General features: G+C 31.3%; 2 protein-coding genes across 5 annotated transcripts; both read left to right on the top strand.

Moving 5' to 3' along the window:
• The first annotated feature begins 2,707 nt into the window (after window positions 1-2,707).
• On the top strand, window positions 2,708-5,604 carry LOC127261132 (uncharacterized). 4 transcript variants are annotated; one of them, XM_051289339.1, is made up of 5 exons: window positions 2,708-2,974; window positions 3,138-3,781; window positions 4,446-4,558; window positions 4,737-5,061; window positions 5,256-5,604. In XM_051289339.1, the coding sequence occupies exons 4-5, from the start codon at window positions 4,756-4,758 to the stop codon at window positions 5,391-5,393; spliced, it is 444 nt and encodes a 147-aa protein (XP_051145296.1). In that variant the 5' UTR covers window positions 2,708-2,974; window positions 3,138-3,781; window positions 4,446-4,558; window positions 4,737-4,755; the 3' UTR covers window positions 5,394-5,604. The 4 variants fall into 4 exon arrangements, with proteins under 4 accessions (XP_051145296.1, XP_051145295.1, XP_051145298.1 ...); XM_051289338.1 differs by having other exon boundaries at window positions 2,708-3,582; window positions 3,758-3,781; XM_051289341.1 differs by lacking the exon at window positions 4,446-4,558 and having other exon boundaries at window positions 2,708-3,582; window positions 3,758-3,781.
• Window positions 5,605-8,066: 2,462 nt separating this feature from the next.
• Window positions 8,067-12,978, top strand: LOC127261096 (coatomer subunit delta). Its single transcript, XM_051289287.1, has 12 exons — window positions 8,067-8,208; window positions 8,547-8,614; window positions 8,709-8,748; window positions 10,229-10,452; window positions 10,683-10,925; window positions 11,012-11,186; window positions 11,284-11,588; window positions 11,723-11,906; window positions 11,985-12,138; window positions 12,271-12,333; window positions 12,434-12,530; window positions 12,605-12,978. The coding sequence occupies exons 2-12, from the start codon at window positions 8,612-8,614 to the stop codon at window positions 12,692-12,694; spliced, it is 1,578 nt and encodes a 525-aa protein (XP_051145244.1). The 5' UTR covers window positions 8,067-8,208; window positions 8,547-8,611; the 3' UTR covers window positions 12,695-12,978.
• The last annotated feature ends 2,883 nt before the right edge of the window (window positions 12,979-15,861 follow it).

Raw genomic sequence — 15,861 nt, 5'->3', positions numbered from 1 at the left:
TAGTTAGAATGTGAAAAGAATATTTGTGTCCTTTAAACAACTAACTTTAATCAGCAACAAATTAAAAGTCATGTTCACTATTAACTATCATCAGGACTCACGAAGATATGCAAAAACATTTATTTAGTACTTCATCCGTCCTACTTAATTGGTATATTCTTTCTATTTTTATTCTTTTTTTTTTGGAAAGATAATTATATATTTTAATTATATTTAAAAATTCATAATTTATAATTTTTTAATTTTAATTAAACTATTTAGACGTCTTAATCTTAATCTATAATTATTTTTATTAAATTATAATTATTTTTACTAATATATTTCTTAATTACTTATTAATTACGTAATATCTAAAATTCCGTGCCTAAATTAAATGAGACAATTAACTGGGACGGATGGAGTATAAAAGAGACAAAAACATACACCAAAATATGTGTTCTCAACATCCCAACTGCTAAACTTGTAGTTTATTTTTCGAAACTGAATCAGTGTGGCTATACAATCTATCTCCTGGCATAACATGCTTAATTTTTTAAATCAAGATATGTGTTTGTAAAAAAAATGAAAAGAGTAGTAGTAGATCAATCATCAACGATAACTATGTGGGTCGAGTCGAGTCAGTCAGGTTCAAGATTTAACCAACCAGGTCCCAATTATAGACAATAATGCAATCCAAAAGTGAAATTGGATTACAAGAATCTATCATTAACTTCATAAATTGAAATGAATCAAATCTGCTAACAACAAGTTTGAGTAGATATTCTAATTAAGCCCAGAGAATTATTAGTAAACATGCTGAAAAGGTGAAAGGGATTGCCTTAAAATAATGAATAATGTCAAAAGAAAGGAAGAAGGAAAGAAAAAGCACAAAAAATGAAGAGCAGCAAAGGCAGTGAGAAATGAATGGTACCATCCATGAAAATTATGTGAATTTATAAATATATATATAGATACATATATATGTGATTCTGGTAGAGATTTGTGATGATGGGGCATTGTCTTTAGGAAGCAGAAGCTAATTTTTCTTTAATATTGAAGTGACTCCAATACACAAAAGGCATGTATGGTAGGGTAGGGATCCAGTCAAGGTCCAAGTGGACTTATTGGTCCTTTGTGATGTCTGTGCATCCTATGGTGGTTTCCATCTTTGAATCAGAGCAGGGCTCATTTGGTAAACCAAGAAAGCAACCACTCACACAATTATTCTTTTGCACTGTGTGTTATTTTTTTAATTTTTAATTTAGTTATTATTAAAGAATCACAGTATGTAATAATAATGGTTACTTGGGGATTGATTGAACAAGTGTACAATGAGCCATCTTTGTTGATGTGATCCCTTGCTATTTTAATTTTTCTCTTGTCCCTCCCTCCAAGCTTTGATAGCCCAAACATATATTAGTGGGAGAAAGTTGTTTGGAGTGTTGTTTCTAACTATACTTAAACTAAAATTCAGTTGATTATATATACTAATTAAATGTAGTTTTGTTTAGTGTTTTTAATTTTAGGTATTTATGGTGTTAGATATAAAGAAAAATGCTATTAATATAAAAAATAATATTTAGTGTCAATTTTATACTTTTTTTTTTTTTTGTGTTGAATTGTTGGTTATTTATTTGTTTTTGTATATATATTATACTTTTTTGAAAAAAAAAAATTAGAGGATGTTTGATGGAGATGTGACCGATTCAATTTATTCTTGAATTTTCTCAAAAAAAGAAAAAAAAAAAAAAAAAAAAACTTGATATTGAAGGAGTTAGATTTGGGGACTTGTGTGGAATCTTCTAATAATATACTCCCTCCGTCTTATGTAATATTGGTGTATTGCTGTAGATACGAAAATTTAGGTAAAGTATAATTAGTAAGTAATTAAAAAATGTATTAGTAAAAATAATTATAAATTAAGATTAAAATAAGTAAATAGTTTAATTAAAATTAAAAAAATTATAAAATTTAAAATTTAAAAGACGATTAAAGTGCATAATTATATTTCCAAAAATAGAAAGGACAAGTTATGTGGTACGGACGAAAATAGAAAATAGGAATAAATTATGTGGGACGGAGGGAGTATTAGTCAGACACGGAAACAGCTTAGCCTTATTGACTAATCTGGCAAAGATACTGACATGTAACCATGAAATGTGACCATGTCTATTATAACAGATGACAAAACCAACCAGCGGTTGCTGCATCTGCAACACGGCCGTGTTAGCATTTCTACACGGCCGTTTGCTGCACACAACCTTATATATTTTTGTTGAACACCACTGTACTTAATAGTTACATGGCAGAATCTGAAGCTGGTGCGATGTTGAATCTACTACAGTCTATAGGATCTAATGACAATAAAATTCAAATTTAACTATAAATTTACATATCATTAGAGTTAGACAAGAAACATTAGCTAATGGCTTAAATGATGAGATAATTAGTTCTATAGGAACAATTGGGGTAAATCAACAATTGGACCCAATCTTAGCTATTATATCATAGTCGTGGTAACAGACAAAGAATATTGATTGATGAGTTATATGACATGAGTAATTCTCAAAATATACTTTTTAATTATTTTCCCATGTTTCAAAACAAACATGGCAGAAGATGGTTATGCACATGGGTTGTATGGCATTATAATGATTGTTAAGGTATAGATTTTTTCTTTTTAAAAGCATTTTATGTGATCATATCTTTCAAAGACATGGTGATTGTCACCTTGGAAAAATGTGTAGTTAGCTTGAACAGAAAGAGAAAAAGTCTCATTCCCTCTCTCTTAAAAAGGTTCATCTTCTGTGTTTTTTACTTAAACTATGTCCCAATATTTGCAGCCTCAAATGGGTCAGTTCAGCAATGGAACTCAAAATCATTCTTAGAAATGGCTAAATGGTTCTTCTGACAAAGAGTTGTTGGGTGGGTACCTATGACAGGTTTTCTTTCTTTCTAGGGGAAAGAAAAAATGATCAAGGAATAAACATTATGGGTATGGTCTACATCAACTCCTTTTTCTCAGCTGCTGCTGCTCTTTCTTTTTTATTACACAACCTTATAACTTTCTTCATATGAATCATTTCTGTTCTGCTGCATACAACGTTTATTGCAGCAAGCTAAGGCTTATTATTCTTTTGCTTGTTTTTTTCTGTCAGAACATCATGATTCAGCAAGCAAAGACTTGTTTTTGTTTTGATCGGAAATATTGGTACTACTTGCTGCAGGCTCTTCCTAAATTCTTTACTGTTAGCAATGCCCCATGCATTATGCAATAAATCACTCCAAGAGGAAAAGCCATTTAATCTAATTTTATATCCCTCCAATTAGTAGACAAAATTTAACCATAAAATGCCACAAAAAATGTACAAATTGTCACCAACACAACATGGTGAAATGGGATGATGTTTCTACCCAGACACTGGTTAGCTTGGCTGTGAATTGTTGATCGAATTATACGAAATTTCATTTCTTTTGTCGATGTGGTTTGAAATTAAGTCCAAAACGAGTCCAATTTAAAGATTAATCCTAAACTCAATCCGTAGATAAAAGAAAGAAGTAACCGACATAGAGACACCACCCAGGCCGTTGCCTAATTATTTGGTAAGTATTATTTTATCATTGGTTGGTATTTATGCAGCTACATGGTACATTTGTTTGGTACATTATTGTATTTATAATCCGCCTTTGTCTTTGTGTATGGACGTAAGGATGATTCAGATCATGTAATTCATACTCTTTTTAATTTTTGCATGAACAAACGAAATTATACCCTTAGGGCATGAATCAGCTGTTGATTCAGGTACGTAAGCACGGTGTTAATTTAACTGGATCAGTATATGTTATACAGTTAATCTACATATATTTATACATATCTCAGCATATTTATAATACAATATATATTATATTATAATTCAGTATATATTATATTATAGCTCAATATATTTTGCACTATGTGTAAATATATACTGGTTATATGTAATAACATATGTTAACTCGATCAAATTAGCACTCAGCACAGGATCTGCAACCATACCCGTAACACCTATGTCAACTTTTTATCTTAGTTTGAATACAACAATCAAAACGAATGTTTTTTTTATATTAAAGATATTTTCTATTTGTGCAATGAATTCACGTGAAGTTCTAAACTAATTTGAGGTTGCTCACGTGCACTAAACATAGTGCATCCAATCCTACCTATGGAGCAACAAAAATACTATCTAAACTTAAACCATTGAGGATCAGTATTCTCTAAATCCATTTCCCAGGGGACATACCAATATTGATTTAAGACAGTAGGAAACTAATTTTCATGTCCTGTTAAGGAATGATTAGCTTTTGTCATTACAAGGCTTAGTCAGTCATGCATGACTTTAATAGTTAATATTAGTTATGGAGTATTCCCTTTCCCTCTCTATCTATCTATATAAAGAGTTGAGAAAGGTTTGTCTGGTCCTTTCAAGACAAGGAGCCTTTTTCGCTAAAGAATTTGGTGCTACTCAAAGTTTCTTAATAACTACCATAGAGAAGAAGCAACTATTGAGACAACTTCAAGCTAATAATTCCCTCTCTTCAGGTAATAATAATTCAAATTTCTGCTGTTCTGTAGTCTCAGTGCATTAGAATCTTTTGCTTAAAGCTAAAACAAATGTTGGTAAAGCAGAAATAAGCATCTCCAAATTTATTAAGGTGTTGGGATCACTTACATGTTTCTTAATTCCAATCCCATGATCTCTATTCTTTCCTACTTACAGGAAAAGCTTAGAAATCTCTATGTCCCAAAGGTCAGAAGCTCAAACAAACATGAGCGGGTTCGACACCGGCAGAGCAAGGGCGTGGAGTATAAATAGCAATTCTAGTATTAGTTCATCTCAGACAGATCAGGAAGAAGGTTCATGGAAGAATTCTAGCACACCCATGAGTGCCATTTCTTTCGGCTTTGTAGCTACAGCTATCTTGATATCCATGTTCATCATTATGGCTATATATGAGCACTTATTCAGACCAAATGCATCAAATGAGATGCCTGGTGGGATTGAATCAATACAAACTCAGAAGCTTCAAAACCCAGATCATATGGTATGATAATATATAATAGCCTACTTCCAATCTTCTTGAATTTGGGCTCAACATCTTAGCGATGTTAGATATGATGTATTAATTTAATATGTTTATTACCACACTAGCACTGCACAGAAAGCAGATTTCTATGTAGTTTGCTACAAATTACTCATAGTTTCTATTGATTGATATTGGTTCATCTAATTTTTCAGGTACAAGCATCATATGCATCCGATTTCACCGTCGTAATGCCGGGACAACAATATCCTACTTTCATCGCTCACCCTGCTCCTATGGCGTGTCAAAGAGAAGGAATCTATTGGCCATCTCATGAATACAGTTTTGCCTAGTCAATCTACTAGCCTTAAAGATGATAAACGTAGCAATGTTCCTTGGCTAAGTTCTTAATTATCTAAAGCTTCAATTAATCAATCCATCACATGATCATGTAGCTGAAAGGTATATCATTGCCTTACCAGTAAATAGTTAATCGAGAGAACCTGAACTGAACACGCCTAAAGTTTTCCGGTTTATCGCAGGATAATCTTCTGCAAAAACCTTCACTCCACTCCTACAGTAAATTTAACAAACAGTTTGAGTGCAGTGCATATCAGATTATTGCATCATGTAGCTCCTTTAAGTCACTTAACATGAAAAAGAGAATTGAAAAACAAATCAAAGCGAAAACTACGAATTGATTTTTCGAAAAGAAAAGCCTCCGCGTATCTAGGAAGCACTGCATCTTCGTTAATCGTTACTGTAGAAGCACTAACAACGACATTTAGAAATAATTATCGGTTGCAGATCTACGGCTGCATCTCAACAACACCTAAATGGATTCCTATTGCAAGGTATTCTACTAAACCGATATTACAACGATTTGCATTTGAACCGTCAGAAAAACGCGCGAGGACTGCGAAGATCTAAAAGATAAAAGAGTTGGTCTACCTTCACAACGTTCCATTTCATAGTTTCTTCACGCATAGCGCTGCACTGCACTGACCTCTGAGTCTCTAACATGGTAGGATGGATCAAGCGGGGTTGAATATTGCATGAAACACAGCTATTTGGTACATGCTTGCTTAGACCATACATGATACTCTTCCTTCACATTCAAAATTCTATTGTTTTTTTTTTACTATTCTAAAAAAAAAATAATTCTAAAATTTTACCGTCTAGACTGAAATAATTATCAAAAGCAGATAACATGATGCGTCAGGCTTTCAACCCGTCACCAAATGATTACAAATCCAACCCCTACACTACACTACTGTGCCATCCGAGACTTATTTTTATAATTTTTGTGTGTTTACTCGTGGGATTTAATTTTTTATTTTACTATTTTAACATTTTTTCTCAAAAATATCAAATTAAATATTTAATTTTTATTTATTATATTACACTAAAATTAAAATTAAAATTATATTTTATGTCACATTAATATATATTTATATTACTTTAAATTATTGTATTATTATTTTAATTCAAAATTTTATTATTCAAAATCAAAATCTTACATATAATATTATTTATATTTTAAAAAATATTATATCAAATATATATTTTTTTTATTACAAAATATCATATTAATTTTTTTTATTTTTTTTTTATTTTTTTTATTTTTTCAAACTTTCAAAATTTTTAAAAACTGTAAAGCTCTATCAAAACAAAACCACGAGCCGAACCTTTTCTAACCTTCCTATCAGCCCAATTTGCGGGCTACCGCATAAATGATTCCAACAAGAGCTAGTATATGAAATATTTTTTCATGAATTTTCAAGATAGTGAATAATGAATAATAAAGTGTTAGAATTTATATTAATTATAAATATATAAATGTACTTTTTATTTATTTTGTATTATAGAAAATTATTTTCTAGCATTTATATTATATATATGTTTTATTATGATATAATTTTTAAAATATTTAAATATATATTCTAATTTTTTTTAATCATATATATTAAATTTATTTTAAATCTATTAATATTATTAAAGTAATACATAAATTATTAATTAATTAAATATCATCATCTTAGATACGATATCAATAATAATAATAAAAAATATCAATTGTTTCGAAGCAAAAAGATTATTTTAATTAATAAAATTAATAATTGAATAAAAATCATATACATTATAAATAGAAAATAGATTACCTAGATTGATGATGTGTTTATTTTGTGAAATAATTTTAAGTATTTTTTTTTATTTTTTTATGTGAGATATAGAAAAAATAAAATAAAAATAAAAATAAAAATACTATCTCCGTCCTATCAAAATCCCTTCGTCCTATAATTATTTATCCATTTGTTTTTTTGCACATAGTTCTAGAAATATTAGTATTATATTGGGATATAGTAAGAATAAAATAGAAATCACTAAAATAACCTTATTAATATTGTGTGATATAAAGATAATGATATTTGTGTAATATATTGTAAGTTGTAATGGTATTTGTAATATTAGGTATACAGTATAGTTACTAAAAAAAGGAAATAGATATGAAACGGACTAAAATAGAAAAATAAATAGTTTGTCATGGAACGAGGAATTACTTGTTTTTTGCACATAATTTTTTAATATTAATATTATATTAATTTATAATAAAAAAAATATTATTATTAGTATGATATAATATAAAATTAATGATATTTGTACGTTGTAAGACTATTTATTTAGTCAATCCACAATTATATTTAATAGGCATAAAAATTACTAAATTAAAAAAATATATCATACACTTGTTTTTGATATGGACAAAAAAAAAATAGTACTTATTACAATTGTTTATCTAATATATTTTCATTTATAATTTTTATATATTATTTTTTTCATAAAAATTATTTCATATTAAATATAAAATATTATTTTTTATATTTTACATCAATTTTATCTTATTTTAATTAAAATACTAAACAAAAACCCGGCTATATTCCAAGCTCCCAACACTTATGTGACAAATATATAAAACAAGAAATGTTTGAGGACTGATTTGTTATACTTGTAAGAGTAGGGGCTGAAAATGTAATACTGGTCTTCGAATTCTCATTTCACTCCTCGGTTGAAATAACACATTCGTTGCCGGTGCTTTTAAAGGCCTCTCGAGCATCGCCTTCGATTTACTTCTCTAAGCTCTCGTCGCTGGATCTGGTGAATTTTGAGGTGAGTGACCTTCTACGATCTGGTGGAGGTGGTTGATCTTCTAAGAAATGTTGCTGATGATTTTGGTTTTACTTGATCGGGTGTTTTTCTCGGAAATTCGTATTGTTTCAATGAATCTTTCGTTTTGCATTTATCTGGTTGGGCAACGTGCACAATCTTGCTATGGCCAGAGCAATTTTGGGCGTTTTGAAATCGTTAACTGTATTACTTTTGTTCAGATCTGGATCTTCTCCTTATAATTATGTTGATTTCGTTTGGGATTGTGTTCCAATTATAATTCTGTTGATTTTGTTAATCTGCTGGGAATTGAAGTTTTTCCTTTTTGCTTTGTGTTTCAGGAGTGGTTTGTTTCCAGATTTCATTTTACTAATCGGTAGTGGTTGTTGGGATTGAGAGGAACAAGATGGTGATTCCTCTTCTGATTTTATAGATTTACTTAAATCTCTTCTGCATTTGTGAATACTTGTTACTGACCAGTATGTTCACGATCTGCATTATAGGTTGTACTCGCTGCTTCTATAATCAGCAAAACTGGCAAAGGTACATTTCTTAATCGTTTGAGGTTCTGAGTTCTAGATATTCCATTAACTTGGATAGGATTTGATTTCTACTTGCAAATTGCAATCACTGTATTTTTTGTGATTTGTCATACTGGATAGATTTATACCTGTCTCTTAATCGCCTAGAAGTATGACGACTGAAAGATACATATTTCTTCATGAAGTTAGCAATTTGACTATGTGGGGATTGGGGATCAGTGTATTGTCAAATGCCTAACAATGTGTTCAGATCCAATTAATCAACACGGATACTGAATGCACTACCTAACTCATCGATATAGCTAGAATACCTGATAGTTCTTTTTGTAATTAGTTAACTTCCCCCTTAATGAAAAGGGAGGCCGTCCAGAAATCTTGACATCCCGAGTCAGGCCCAGGTGTCAACCAACAATGGATTGTCCTGGTTAGAACCTTACTACCTGCACATTGCCCCAAGCGCATAAGAGTCCCTGATAGCCCATGCAACGGTCTGCTGCTCTGTCATTGATATCATTAAAATATCTCCCTAACTTATGTTTTCACCATGTGAACATACTGAGTTGTTGTTTAAACACATAGAATTTTGCAAACAGGAATAATTTTGCATATACTGGGGCTTAAATTGTATCTGTATATACTAGGTGCTTAAATTGTATATGTATCTACACACATACATGCGTACACTTCTGATTATGAATCAATCAATTTAATAAAATCTCAGTATAATGGGGATATAACAAGTGTTAAAATCATTGAGAAATCTGTTTAATTAGATATTCTTGGGTGTATATATGCTTATTATAAACTTAGAAGATGTCTTTATATGTTGTAAATGCCATGAACAATATTGAATTATTGAAATATGATGGTCGATGCAAAACTTAAACTACAAGGACAACAATACCTCTGCAAAAAAACAGGAAATAAAATGATAACATGCTATTCATGCAAAGCCACATGGAGAAACATCACTAATTCCTTTCTGCATTTAATTTCATATTTTGGTTTTCTCTACATTTATTCATATATTTTTAAATAGTTCTATGAAAGCAAGTTTTTATTTAGAGAATTTATGCATTACATCTATTCATTTTTTCCATTTGGCTTTCTCCCTCTCGGCTGCAAATATGAAATTGGGGGATGATTTCCTCTTTTTTTTTTCTTTTTTTTTTTTTTTGGCCTTATGTTTCTTTTGCCCCTCTCTTGAACTATTTATCTTTTCTTGTATTGCCCTTAGCACTTTCTGTTGGATTCTTCATGTGTATCTTTCTTTTCAGTTGCCTAGTTGTTCATACTATGTTGATATGTTGTTGTTGTTCGCTTGATTTTCTTGTGCTTAAAAATTGGTTTCCGTTTGAATGATATGATTTCTTATGTTTTATTTTTTAAGGTGTCCATTTCATTTAGATATTAATATTTTATAGTCCCATCTTCTGGAGAAGTGCAATGAAATTGTTTGTGTGGTTTGGAATCTTCTACAGTCCTTGTTTCAAGGCAGTTTGTGGATATGTCCCGTATACGGATTGAAGGGTACCTTGCAGCTTTTCCAAAACTGGTTGGAACTGGGAAGCAACACACTTATGTCGAGACTGAAAACGTCCGTTATGTTTATCAGCCGATAGAAACACTGTACTTGCTTCTTGTTACAAATAAACAAAGCAACATCCTTGAAGATTTGGAGACACTGAGGCTACTCTCCAAACTTGTATCCTCTTTCTATTTACAAAATACTCATTTGTTGTACTTACTCACCTTTATGTTTAGCTCATCCAAATTAAACCTTTCATATTTCTTCCTGTCAAAGTTGAGATGAAAAAGTAATGTTGCTGATGTATCAGGGCAACAGGAGTTTTATATGTCCTTTTTTAAAAGCTTTTCAATCTTTCACTGTTTTCGATTTATAAACTGTGGTAGTACTCCCTTAACACAGAGTAGGTGCCTGAATACTCTTACTCCCTTGATGAAGAGGGCATTGGCAAGACAGCTTTTGAGATCCTTTTTGCATTTGACGAAGTAATTTCACTTGGGCACAAAGAAAATGTTACAGTTGCACAAGTGAAACAGTATTGTGAGATGGAAAGTCATGAAGAAAGATTGCACAAGTTGGTCTTGCAAAGCAAGATCAATGAAACCAAGGATGTCATGAAGCGGAAAGCTAGTGAGATTGACAAAAGCAAGGTACTTCGATGCAGCCCAGGATAGCACTCCATTGCTATGCCTTTTTTGCAAGTTGTTAACTAGTTAATCCTGCACTGTTTGTCTAGATTGAAAAGAATCGGGGTGAGAAAGGAGGATTTATGTCCCTTCAGTCGATGGGTTCTGGGAGAATTGATACTGGATTTGGCAATGACAGCACAATATCTAGTGGCACTGGCGGCTTTGGAAGTGGCCCAGGCTTTGGTTTACCTGAAGTTGATTCATTCTCCACTAAATCGAAAGGTGTGTGTTTGTTTTTCCTGATATAAATGGCACTTGTACATTACAAGGTAATAGATAGATGTTCACTGACTTGTTGGTTTCTGAATTTTAAAATTAGGCCGCCCTCCAGCATCTGCTGCGGCTCCACCTAAAGGTCTTGGCATGCAGCTTGGGAAAAGTCAAAAGACCAACCAATTCTTGGAGTCTCTGAAAGCTGAAGGTGAAGTGATTGTGGAAGATGTTAGGCCGAGTATTGGTCAGACTAAAGCAGCTGCTCCACCACCAACTGATCCCGTGACTCTAACTGTCGAGGAAAAGCTTAATGTGACTATAAAACAGGACGGTGGTATTGGAAACTTTGATTTACAGGGCACATTGTCTCTCCAGATACTTAACCAAGATGATGGGTTCATCCAAGTTCAGGTACCACTTTCCTGCACACCCTGGCCCTTTTCCTTTCAAACTCCTTTGAAATTGTGTTTGAAAAAAAAATCAGATTTGTCCCGTGTTCTGGCAACTTATTCCCATTCTAATCTTCGTTTTTGGTTTATTTTCAGATTGAAACTGGTGGTAACCCAGGAATTATATTTAAAACCCATCCAAACATCAATAAGGAATTGTTTTCTGGTGATAGTATATTGGGTCTTAAGGACCCAAACCGTCCATTCCCTACTGGCGACGGTGTTAGTCTGTTGAAGTGGAGAATGCAAAGTGCAGATGAGTCACTTGTCCCATTGTCAAGTGAGCGTTTTACTTCAACCCCGTGGTTTTATATCTGCATATTTATTGTGCTAAATCAATATGTTCTTTTATCCACAGTCAACTGCTGGCCTTCTGTTTCTGGGAGTGAAACATATGTGAACTTGGAGTATGAAGCTTCCTCAATGTTTGATCTGCAGAATGTTGTAATCTCGATTCCTCTTCCAGCTCTTAGAGAAGCACCCAAAGTTCAGCAGGTCGATGGCGAATGGAGGTGAGGTTCGATTCAATTAGTTTATAACCTGATTTGTATACAGTATGGTATGGTATGGTTTTTTCACTGCTTGAATGTTGTGATTAAGAAATTTAATCAATGATGCAATTCCAACTGATTTAATTGTTGCAGATACGATGCCAGAAAGTCAGTCCTGGAGTGGACAATTGTGCTCATCGACAACTCCAATCGCAGGTCATTTTCTATCCCAAGCTATTCCACTTTACCTTTCTACTACTTCGGAAAGTTCCCTCAATTCATACAGTTGCTATGTACACTGAAATAAATATTGCAGTGGAGCCATGGAATTCGTGATTCCTGCAGTGGATACATCGACCCTCTTCCCGATCTCCGTGCGCTTGACTTCCGCAGGCACTTTCAGTGATCTCAAGGTTGGTTCTTGTTTTATCTTCACCATTGTCGTAACATAAAATTCGTGGATAATTTTAATCGATACCATACGCAGGTTGTGAACGTGGTGCCACTGCGCGGCGGCAATCCGCCCAAGTACTCCCAAAGAACACTGCTGACTACTGAAAACTACCAGGTTGTCTGATTTTGGTATATTTGTGTTCTTTTGTTTTGAAAATTGGCAATGTCATGTGTTTTTTTTGCGTACTTAAGATTTACATATAGCTGCGGATGTATTTTGGGGTGACTATAGACGAGGCCGTACACAAGGAGAACACTTCTTTTATTATTAATTTGGTTGTGAAAATATAATATTGTCTTTTGTTGTTGCTTAGTCCTATAAATTGGGGATTTAGGCTTTATTTAATATGTATGATTATTTGTATTAGTATTATATCTGTTTGCTTAATCTAGGCTTTATTTAATATATATGATAAAATGTACATATTATGTATAATGTGTGCATATATTTAATTTTTTTAAAGGCAAAATAGCATAAGATTTGTGATTTGCTAAATTTGTTGAAATGATCCGAAAGTTTCATAAAATTTAATTCCAAATTAAATTTCCAAATCCACCAATTTCTCGCTACTCTGTCCTTCTTTCTCTCTCATTCCCCCTCTCTCTCCCGACACCATCGCCTCGTCTTCTTCTTCCTCCACCTCCCGACTGGGCATTCTTGTGAAGCGACACCGTATGGTTTACGATTGCCGTGTGCGACATTGGGAAGGATTTTTTAAATATAGGTAAAATGGCTAAAATGTGCCTCAAGAAAGATATTTTTGTAATTTTACCAAAAATATAAGATGCATTAACCATTCAATCTTAACCAAAATAGAATTTTATGCAACATTTTTAATATCAAAAGTAAATTTTATGAAAGTTTAGAACTATAGGATGTTTTCAGCAAATTCGAGAAGCTATGTATATTTTTTTATTATTTTTATCTTTTTTTTTTTAATAATAATTATAGAAAATTGTATCAAATCCCTTATTTTTGGACAGTGAAACTAAAGTAATAACAATGGAATTGTTTTATCTATAGTAAGTGAATTCTTAAGATGTTTTATTTAGATTCGATTTGATAGTATCTTATGTATGTTTTGTATTGATTTTTTTTTTCTTTTTTTTTTCATAAAGTATCGATTAAGAGTATATATAGCACATTATTTATATTAATATAATTACATAATATATTCTTATAGAATACATGATAGTGTAATAATTTTGATTTTCCTAAATAAAATATATATGTTTTAAATATAAACTCTTGATCTGTGTTTTGATATTGTTTAGAAAATTGAGCCCCGGGTTATGTAATATAATTGTTAACTTCACATCAAATTGACGAGATCTTATATATAGTATAAATTAAATATAAACTTTATATTAATATAATATATGAACCGACAATATTACAATAATTAATACATTAATGCTATTATTATTAACATCAATTTAATATATATATATTGTTGAAAATTTTGGACGTTCGAAGCTTACCCGACAAATCCTGTCGATAAATAATTATTTGACGCACTTCTTAGTCCGACCCACCGGATTCAGCTCAAACCTTTTAACCAAATCCAATTTCCAATCTTATATATTAAACCCTAAGTCCATTTGTTAGATTGGTTATAACGGTGTGTGATTTTTTAGTTTGGGAAAGTTAATAAGTGTTAGATTAAATGGTGGGTTTGGGGTGTGTTGAGGTGAATCACTCTATCCATGTAATACCAACTAAACAATCAAATCGCAAATATCTAAAGGAATACGTGCAACTCATAACATAACAAAGAACATCATGCATTAAAGTATTCCTAAGTTTCTACTATTAGTTATCAATTTAGTTTCTCATGCATGTCTTCGACTAATTTCCTACAAGAAACATGCATTTATTATTTTCACAAAGAATTGTGGAGAAAAAACTAAGTCAATCACATACAAATCAACAATCTAACACATGCATTTCAATTTTTTCACCAAGGAAATACATAATGCAACAAATCATTTTTATTCTTGATTATCCTTCAATTTACAATTATTTTTAGGCATTTTTCAAATAATAACTTAAATGCATTTTCTATCTCACACGGAAATATCAACATGCATCCAACAATCAGCTATAACAACTCAACTTCTCAAAACTAACACAAGCATAGCCCAAAAAACTACACTAGATATAACCAAGGAATCAAAAACAATTTCCAAAACAATATCACCAAGTAATACAAGAAATTCCGACAAATTCAAAGATTATTCAATCAATCACCAAGTAAGCATAGTCGATCAACACAAAGAATTTCAGCATATTATCAAACCACAATTTCACCAAGAATCATAATATATCAAAATTAAAGTGACGAGGGTTTAGCCTTTTACTACTCGAGTCCTACAAAACTCGAATCAAATTTTCTTTCAATTTCGCAATCGGTTGATCACCCGGGGCTCTGATACCACTATTGTAAATTTATTCCCGAATCTTTGGATTTATCGAACAAACCTCGTATACAAAAATACGATAAAAAATTAGCGGAAACAAATTCGAATAAAATCAAATTAAACAATACCGAAACAAAAGTAGAAAAACACAATTAAAAGACAGTGATCTGATTTACAACATATATATTTATAGGCTGCACATTTGGTGCTGACCAATCAAATCAGCATGTCATATAAAAGTATTCAACATATATTATATACTATTATAGTATATTTATGATATAGCATATATTAATAATATAACATATATAGTGTTATGAAAAAAAATATATTGAATATTTTTATGTAATATATTACTCCCTCCGTCCCACATACCATATCCACGTTGCCGTTTCTGTCCGTCCCACGTTCCATGTCACTTTCTTTTTTTTAAAATGATTATATATTTTAATCTCATTTTAAATTTTTTAATTTATTTTTTTTAATTTTAATTATACTAATTAGTTATCATAATCTTAATTTATAATTATTTATATTATAAGATAATTATTTTCACTAATATATTCTTAATTATTTATTAATTACACCCCTCCTAAAATATCGTGTATACAGTGTATGGGATGGATGGAGCATAACAGTGACAATCCGTATTTTATTTTATGTGCTTGTTAGTACTAATCAACATTTTAATTAGTATCATTAATTGGTGTGATGTTGCAAGCGGCCTAAATAGATTTAGTTATAACTAATAATAAAGTTGGGCTTAAAAATAAAAATAAAATAAAAGCTGATAATTTGTAATGTACGTCATCTATCCGCCTCCGCTATATTTAATCTTTATGTTATTGTATTTAACGTTAAAAAAAATTT

Source organism: Andrographis paniculata, unplaced genomic scaffold (assembly GCF_009805555.1).
Source record: "Andrographis paniculata isolate CXL003 unplaced genomic scaffold, ASM980555v1 Contig62END, whole genome shotgun sequence".
Classification (NCBI taxonomy): domain Eukaryota; kingdom Viridiplantae; phylum Streptophyta; class Magnoliopsida; order Lamiales; family Acanthaceae; genus Andrographis; species Andrographis paniculata.
The sequence above is the reverse complement of the archived record's forward strand: the minus strand, read 5'-3'. Positions and strand labels throughout refer to the sequence as shown.

What these genes read in the sequence shown, in the direction of transcription:
- LOC127261132 (XM_051289339.1), top strand. Translation starts at nt 4,756, where the DNA reads ATGTCCCAAAGGTCAGAAGCTCAAACAAACATGAGCGGGTTCGACACC. An exon ending in TTCAAAACCCAGATCATATG is followed by an intron (nt 5,062 to 5,255) that starts GTATGATAATAT and finishes CTAATTTTTCAG; the next exon opens with GTACAAGCATCATATGCATC.
- LOC127261096 (XM_051289287.1), top strand. An exon ending in GTGAGATTGACAAAAGCAAG is followed by an intron (nt 10,926 to 11,011) that starts GTACTTCGATGC and finishes CTGTTTGTCTAG; the next exon opens with ATTGAAAAGAATCGGGGTGA. An exon ending in GTCACTTGTCCCATTGTCAA is followed by an intron (nt 11,907 to 11,984) that starts GTGAGCGTTTTA and finishes TTTTATCCACAG; the next exon opens with TCAACTGCTGGCCTTCTGTT.